Source organism: Montipora capricornis, chromosome 2 (assembly GCF_036669925.1).
Source record: "Montipora capricornis isolate CH-2021 chromosome 2, ASM3666992v2, whole genome shotgun sequence".
NCBI classification, from domain to species: Eukaryota; Metazoa; Cnidaria; class Anthozoa; order Scleractinia; family Acroporidae; genus Montipora; species Montipora capricornis.
The window spans coordinates 62,331,665-62,340,370 of record NC_090884.1 but is presented as its reverse complement, the minus strand read 5'-3'; the positions used below and the strand labels follow the sequence as shown (position 1 = coordinate 62,340,370).

The following is an 8,706-nucleotide window of genomic DNA, read 5'->3' as shown; positions in this document are numbered from 1 at the left end:
CAAGCATGAAAATGCTAGCAAACATTCAAAAGTCCACAATTTGAGCTTAATCTATTTGTTCCAATTTTTTTTTCCATTGGAAAACATTACATCAGCCAGTTCATGAAAGTCCCTTCTCGTTTGCGAGGAATGCAAACTAAAACTATTTGGGGATAGCTCCTTAGAGTCTTGGACTAGTAAGATGAAATTTCATCTCACGGTGATGAACATGGAATTTTTGAAAAGCAACAAAAAATTACTAAAATATTTAAAGTGATTGACAAGATGAGCTTGGGTGCTGGTGCCGAAAAGGTCAAAGGGCCTAGAGAGAAACTGGCAGCATTGCACTGAAGGTAACCATGGCAACCATGCAAGCACCAACCATCAGGCACCCTCACACTGAAACAAGTTCAGTGAAATACTTACCGAACCTCATACTTACCATCAAAGGGAGAGAGGGATGGGCTCAGGAACAAACAGCTATTGCAAGCAATGACTGCAAATGATCCTCAAAGATCAAGCAAGCAAGAAAGCAGAGCTAACTTATGCAATCACATGTACATGCCCCTGGAGACTAGTGGCTACCCCACAGTAGCATATGAGCCTGGGAAATGACTAATGGCCTGCAAGCCCTGTCTCAAGGTTAAGTTTGCTTAAGTAAAGTAATTTAGACAACAGTTGGCCAGACTGGAAACGAAAGAGAGGACCAGGGCCATCCCCATGGGCAACCAGATACGTCGCCAGGGCTTGAATGGCACACAAAGCATAATGACCACGACCAATATGTATGGCTGTACCACGGCGAAAGGGGTCATTCTTTCAAACCTTTATGTTCACACAAAGCAGAAATGGGGTGACCAACGAATCAAAGGCATTGTCTTTCAACATCAGTTGGGCATGATGGAGAAAAGCTTTTGATGCTGGACACAGTGGATTCTGAACCCCGCAGAAAACCAAACTAGGACAATGTGCACTTAGCCCAAAAGATGCAGTGATTGGATAACGTGAGGTCCAAGGACTTGAAAATCAACAGCATAATGGCGTCAGTGACTTTCAAACGTGTAGACAGTGCAGCACCTTGCACACATTTTAATATCGCACACAACTCTTTAGAGACGAAGGCAGTTGAGGAGTTTGTCAGGAAACCCATGCTCAATATGAAGAGATCGCACAGTGGATAAATAGACCTTAAAGTGGTACTATGACCAAAAAAACAATTCTTTTTTTTCTTTGGATTTCAAAACTATGTTAACTAAACACTAACTGAACCAAGTTTGAAGTTTCTGATTTTAAAAAGACACCTGTTTATTTTAACTGGAAGTTTCTTATTTATTGGTCGGCCATTACTAACTTTAAAATTTTGAGAGAGCTGGGTCGAGGAGAAAATGATGTCAAAGACTCACTAGCTTAAGGATGCAATGCGTGTGTACGTGGCTGAATTGATATGCAGCACAGGAGTGTCGGGCTTTCAGACTTTTAAACCTGTGTTTTGCACAAATTATATAATAAATTGTGTTTACACGCTGAAATTTTAAGCTAGTGAGTAAATGATGTCATTTTCTCTAGATCCAACTGTCGGAGGTCCAATTGGTCAGTTTTGAACGTGAGTAATGGTGGACAGTGAAATCCAAAACTTACACTCAAAATACCTTTAAACAGTTTTCGGATAAAACTCAAAGCTTAAAATTTTGCCAGTTAGGTGTTAAGCGAACACGCTTTCAAAATCTGAGGAAAAAAAGGAAATGATTTTTTGATCATAGTACCACTTTAATTGATGAGGCTGGGAGCCAAGAATGTCACAAAAAGAAATCGTGTTACGATGATCTTCTACACTTTCTTAAATCCTTGGTACCTCAGGGTGAAAGAATTAACCTAGTTTTCTTGTACCATGACGATTAGCTCCAAGGGACGAATAACATGAGCCCACACTGTCAATCATCTGTTTCTCAAAGTATATTTATGAGGCAATGAGTCAATGAGTCAACGAGTTAGTGCAGTTAATTAAACCATAAATTGTAATCTAAAATTTAAGAGAGTGCTTAGTCCTAATCACTGAAACTATGGCTTATGCTTAATAAACAAATTATTGCTATATTGAATTTGAGTCTAATTGACTCATGACTCATTGACTCATTTGACTCATAAAACATGCGTTCTCACCTAATCCAATATGGTGATCAAGGTGTCGAAGCTGCGCTACGCTCATGTGACTGACGAATGCAAAAGTCAATAAAATTGAAAGCTTTGAATACTTTGATAAACTGCTTTCATTCAGTTGAAGAAGCGAAGAGCCGGAGTATTCACTTGACCATGAAAAAACTGCTAACTTAACTTTTAAAACTCTGTTCTGCTTGTAGCATCCTTGTGTGCCCAGTTGGACGCATTTGCATGGCTTTTAATGCGCCATTTGTATTTTTCTTGACGAAATCCCGCAGCCTGGTGAGAACACTGGTGAGCCATCCTTGTTCAGTCTGCCAGCCTTGTAAAACTTTTTCTGGGCAGACAGATATGACTTCTGAGCAGATGGAGCTAAACCCTGGACCAGACGGCTATGGTAGCGCTGTTCCAAAGTGGCCCAATCAAGAGATCCAAAAGTTCTTAGGGGATAGGTGTTGGATGAGGGTGGGCGTGAGGGTCCAAGCACCGGAACTCCTGCCATTGAAAGCAAGAAATAGCATCAGCAATCTGATTCTGAGCACCTAGAACATGTGTGTCAGAAAAGGAAAACGAGAAACAAGCTTTAGGCATTGAGGAATGCATCAACGCAGCAACCTTAGAGGAGCTGGTCTTTATGATGTGCCCCACTGCCTCATTGTCTGACCGAAATAAAACATGGTGACAAGGCCAGTTAACTCCCCAGACCCGTGCTGGTATCACCACTGGAAAAAGTTCCTTGTAGGCTATGGAAAGAGATACCTGTGGGGTTGCCAGGAACCATAAAACCATGTGCCAGAGGAGAAGGCACCAAAGCCCAGGGACCCTGATGCCTTCAAGATCACCTCAACGTCTGGGAACGGTTCCTTGCCAGGGAAGAGCCAGAAGCTTACACCATTCCAGGAGGGCGAAAAGGTATGCCACCATTTTAGATCCAAGTGAAATTCATGATTGATGCAAATAGGGTGGTCTCTTTTGCGAAAGCAACGTAACAAATCTATCGTGGGAAGCAAGAACGTCCTGTCAGGCTGGATGCATGTTGAAGGTCGCCAATTAGAGACTCCACCTCCTAGCACACACTTTGCTTCCAATTTGTCAGCAGAAGTCTAGCGACTTGCTTGTTAGAGTCAAGTTCAATACCCAGGACAACCATGACAGAAGAAGGCCCCACACATTTGAGGGGGTGAAGTGGTAGACCCAACCTGCTGCAGACCTCCTTAGCTGTAGTGAGATAACGGCTACATGGGGGAATCCCGTGGCCCCGTCATAATGAAGTCATCAAGGTAATGCAACAAGTCCAGCATCTTGTGCGAGTTCTTTAAAATACATTCGACCATATTTGCTACCAAAGAAAGTAGATAAGGCGCTGATCAGAGACCAAAGGGGAGGTCAAGGTCTGCATAGTGCTTTCCCCACCGCTTCATGCCTAACAACACCCTATCAGATGGGTGAACTGGAACGTTTTGATATTCTCATTGAATGTCCAGCACCCACAAAATGGGGGTTGCAGGTCAGAGATCCCTGTTTTACTACTCTTGAAACAACCCCATCCCTTTTTAAAATGCTAACCTTAACCCTAACTTACGAATGAGTGCACAAATTTATTACAACTTGAGAAGTGCATGGAACCTGGTTGGATGAAGAAACCACTTGGACAGAAACTGTCAGTGATGGATTGGTATATAGCTATAATTTGACGGAAGGTTTGTGCAGACATAATCGTGAAACGGTATGTGAGGCCAATAGGCAGTCCTGGTACAACTTTTGAGATAGATAAGTCCACGTTTGATTAGAAGAAGTATCACAAAGGTCGCTTCATGACAGTACATGGGTCTTTGCTGGCACATGCTGCCAAATCAAGGCATAAAGATACACTGTTGCCAATTATCTGCGCTCAAATATTGCCAGGAATATGCATGCCTCAAACTGGAACACCCATGGATCTGTTTGAAAGTTACTTACAGGAGTGGTTGCAGCGTCAGTTCTAGAAAAGTAATCCATTTGGAAACATCATTGTGCATATTGTCGACCTCTACAAAGTGCAATAAAATGCAAAAGCCCACTGAATGCACTGTTTGTTGTCCTGAAATAGCCATGCCTTAAACAGGAACAAAAGAAAAGCTACACTTTGTAGCACTTTGGGGAATTTGAAAACAGACAGAAAGGACAACTTCATGAAAAAAAAAAGGAGGTGGCCATTAGATTTTTGATAACCATAATTTTATTTGGTCTGTTTGTTACACATGAGAGTCTGAACCCTATTTTAACGTTCATTTGAAACTCCACTTCTTTCACTGCGAGAAACTTCAATCTGACGTGAGCAATATCTTGTCATTATCGCCTAAATTAGAAATTTGTGTCTGTCCGCTTATTGACAATAAAAATTAGCCAATGAGCACACAATAATTTTGCAGTCATTGTAAAAAGTAAAATTCATTGCCAAACTAGTGAATTCCACGATAAATTCCATGCTAAAAACCGATATCGCATGAATCACGAAGCAATGAGTACAATATCGGTTTTTCGAGTGAAATTTACTTTGGAATTCACCAGTTTGGCAATGAATTTTTTTTGACTGCATGAGTTTTAAAAGAAAACAAGCACACCCTTAGCGAGCAAATGGAAAAGGAAAAAAGCCATTTCAGAGTCAACTGTCAATAGCCAGTGAATAGGAATCGTGCTAAAATTAGAAGCCATAAAAAAAAAATTCAAGGTCAAAGAAGAGTTATGTACTTTATTCCACTTTATCTCAGAAAACGAGATCATTCACATTTTGATGTATTTTATTGAAACACGCCAGGTTGGCTGGGAACAAGAATTGGCAAAATATGGCAATGCAACCAAGAAGGGACGAACTTCAAATAAGATCCGCTCCAACACTTAAATAATGTTTAGGTGCTTTAAACAAACTTCTGAAAACACAAGCTAGTGAGGTTTTTCCCTAATTTTACAAGAACTAATTGGGATTACGTGTTTATAACATAAGAGCAAAATTTTCTTGTCACTGTCAAGACACAACGAAAACCAGTTGGGCAAGCAAAAGCACCTGTTCGCTTGCTTTTAGAGCAAAACAAACAAATAAATCAACATTTTCTTTATGTCCAAAATAGTACAGATAATTGTTATTTTATTCCAGTTGACAATAGCAATTTGGTTTTCATTCCTGAACAAAGGAAGAACCGATGAAACCACCTTTTAAAAATATGCATCCACTTTAAATATCACATTTGTAAAAATAACTAACGGTTTAGTGCCCAAGGAAAGAATTTGTGGAGTAACTTCTTCCGCCAAGTATGAGCTATTACTGGTATTCTGTTTTGTCGTTGTCGTTCTCTTTTGCTCTCCTTTCATTTCTGTTCTAGGCTTAGACATGGGTCCTCCAGGCATCATGTAACCTAATCACAGCTTCTAAAGATATACCAAAAATTGCAATACAGAGAATCAAGCAGCACTAAGCAAATTACAAATAAACACTCAGCTTTAAGTTTGTATCCCTCCGATGCTTGACTTGAATAACTGCATAGCCACCAGTGTGAACCACAGATGTCACGATATGTCAAATTGGATTGAAACCAGCGAAAAATGCAGAAAGAAAGCATCTTTCAAACTGTTTTCCACCTGAACACGAAAAGCGTCAACTGTGTAAGAACTATAATTGATGTAGTTTTGCCGTGCAGCTGGTCACATTGACATACATGGAGGGGTGGGCATACATATGTACTTACGTCGATGACATCATGGCTATAAAACCAAAATTTCTCGCAGTGATGGGTTACCATATTTTCTTAACAAAGGTACTCTGCTCTTGAGTATTGAAAGTAATTAGATAATTACTCTGGTTTATGATTACTTCACTCAGTGATTGGTTCAAAGTTCTTGTGCCATTTTGTCAACCAATCAGAAGTGAAACCAAAACCAATTGTGGCTTGCGCATGCACATTTTCCCGCTCTTTGTGTTGACTATGTGTGGTCACTTCGAGTTTTGATTGGTTTACTGGATTGTCTCTGTCCTTTTTGATTGGCCAAAGTAATTACTTTGCGTTTTACGATACTCGATTGATTGAAACTTGCTCTATGAAGCCAAGAATGTAAAGAAAATCCAGTGAAGTAAAGCTAATCAAATGTTGGTGTTTTATGAGAGCGGAAAATTGGACTTCCTGAGCAAAAAACCTTTCAGAAAAGAGTAGAGAACCAACAAACTCGAATTGAAGGCAAGTGCTCCTATCATTGGGCCAACTATGTTTCTCATTGTGAATTGCAGAAGGGCTACAGGTGACCTTGTTTTGATGACAGACCTTACGGCTTTCATCATGTGAAGTGTGTTCTGTAAACGCAAAGAAGTTACCGGTACCGTTATGTGATAAGAGCAAAACAGTGGAATGATCTTTAGTATGTTGCTTATTGGTCCCAGGCCACAGAACTATACAGGTGCACTTTAAAATAATATTGGTAAAGGGTGTGTTTTAATGGTGATTACTTTGTCTCCAATTTCAGGATTGCATCAAGTCATTTTTGGATGCTATTTTAGGAGAACAAGCTGAAATGAGTGTTCCCCCCATGAAGAAAACACTTCCTGGTCTTTGCCGCAACTCTGTTCTTATAACAGAGAATGAACTCTATGCCTTAGTGAGTTTATAAACCAATCTTAGGGTTGGGGTTCACTGTACTGTGACATGTTGTGCTTGTTACATGTAGTAGGTATCATTCGAAGTTTTAAGTACCCAGATGTGAGCACATGTTTGGATTGACTTCATAAGTGCTTTAATGGCTTCCAGTTTAGTTGTGTTTATCTTCTAGCTGTTTTCTTCTAACTAAGTCTTGCTGTGGAACTCTACAAAACGTTACATGTACTACTGAGCAAAGTGTTGTGGTATAGGGTTAGGGTTAGACTGCCATGCAGTGTCATATCCCTCTAAAATGTCAAGAAGGGTCCTGACAAAAGAAAATTTGTGATTTAAGTACAAGTAAACAGGCATGGTTGTATTAAGAAAAATATTCTTGAGTGTCTTTCTGCAACCAGTTTACTGCTCTTCCCTTCAAACAGTATTCTATAATCTATTTAACTTGAAACAGTAGTTATATTAATAATATTAGGGAGTTTAAGAAACCACAACGGCTACAGGGTCGAAAATGTCACTTCAAAATATCACTTTGATCTATTTTAAGCATTTCATGATTATTCCATCTTGTTTAGATTATACAATATGGGTGAAGTGTCCTAAAACTGGATTGGTATGGACACATTTGAAATAAAGAGTGAGACTGAAAGATTCACTGTAGTTTGTCCATATTGTCGTCAAATTTGGTCATTTCATGTAGTAGTTTTAATGAGTACGGGAGAGATTTGTTGAAAAATGCGTGCCGCACTTGCAGCACATTCTTTTAACCAATAATATTACTGCTTTTTGGCATTGTCATTGCCGTAGCCGTTGTTGTTTCTTAAACTCCCTACTATTGCCTACAGTCTAAATGAAGTGAGCAATGGAAATATTACATGTATCTGTTCTTCCCAGGTTATTTTAATTTAGTGGTTATGACTTACTTTTGTTTTTTTCAAAGACAAGCTTTTTAAGAATGGTTGAATGTAAAGATGACCATGGAAACATTGTCAATCGCATGGAGTTGAAAGACCTGCTGGATAAATTGCCTCCCCCACCTGACCCCCCTGAGGATCAGTCACCAGCCAATGAAATATCAGATATTGCAAACTCCCCTGTCATTAAGGACGCCATGGTAGAACGTAGTTCAAAGGCATCAAAAAGGAAAGGACCTTTTAAATTGAAGGCCAATTCCTCAGGCAAGCAAAGCTCAAGTAATAATCCAGCCTCAGAGGTTACTGGTAGAATTGAAAGAAGAACACTTCCACAGCTTAATCCTCTAGCTGTTGTAAACAGATCTGAAGAGTTCAAGAAAGAATTTATTCATAGATTGTCACAGATTTTCCAGGAAGAAGAAGATGTTCTGGTGATCTCTCTGGGTTATTCAGCTATTGAATGTCCTGGAATGCTTTCTGAAGAAAAGGTTGAGTATTATTATTATATATTATAAAGTGATTACCGAGGATATTACGTGCACTCTCATTGGTCAATAGCTACGTTTAGGTGAGAGTATGGAAGCATGGCTGTGACATCACACCAATTTTGATTGGTTATGTGTTGTCAGACTCGTTGTTTTGATTGGCTGATAGGATGAGCATGTATCAAGACAATCTGGTTCAATCAAGAAGTAAAAAAACCAGCATTTTCCTTCATTTGTCAAATTATCTTTGAGAAATATTTTATATTTTTTCTGTGTTTCCATAGCCTCATCTAAACACTCGGGGAAGTTGGGACAATTCTCGACAGTTATGCAAACCCTTGACTGCATCTTATGTTTGCATGACTCCCCCCATGTTTAGATGAGGCTATGGAAACACGGAAAACGTCCTCTATTGCTTAAATAGAATGCATAGAGGCTTTCAGTTAAGTCTTGTTGAAGACATTCACCTCAACAGGTCACCAAAGCAACAAGTTTAATTGACAATATTTGACTTATGGCTTTATCAAATGGTTAATCTTGATTCTTCCTCCCGCT

At 39.5% G+C, this 8,706-nt stretch overlaps 1 protein-coding gene across 1 annotated transcript in view; it reads left to right on the top strand.

Moving 5' to 3' along the window:
• Positions 1-8,706, top strand: part of LOC138030468 (GTPase-activating protein and VPS9 domain-containing protein 1-like) — a 28,191-nt gene that overhangs the window by 4,548 nt on the left and 14,937 nt on the right. The window contains exons 2-3 of the mRNA XM_068878378.1: positions 6,628-6,759; positions 7,693-8,154. Coding sequence (XP_068734479.1) covers positions 6,628-6,759; positions 7,693-8,154 — 594 coding nt within the window. The remainder of the gene's footprint in view (positions 1-6,627; positions 6,760-7,692; positions 8,155-8,706) is intronic.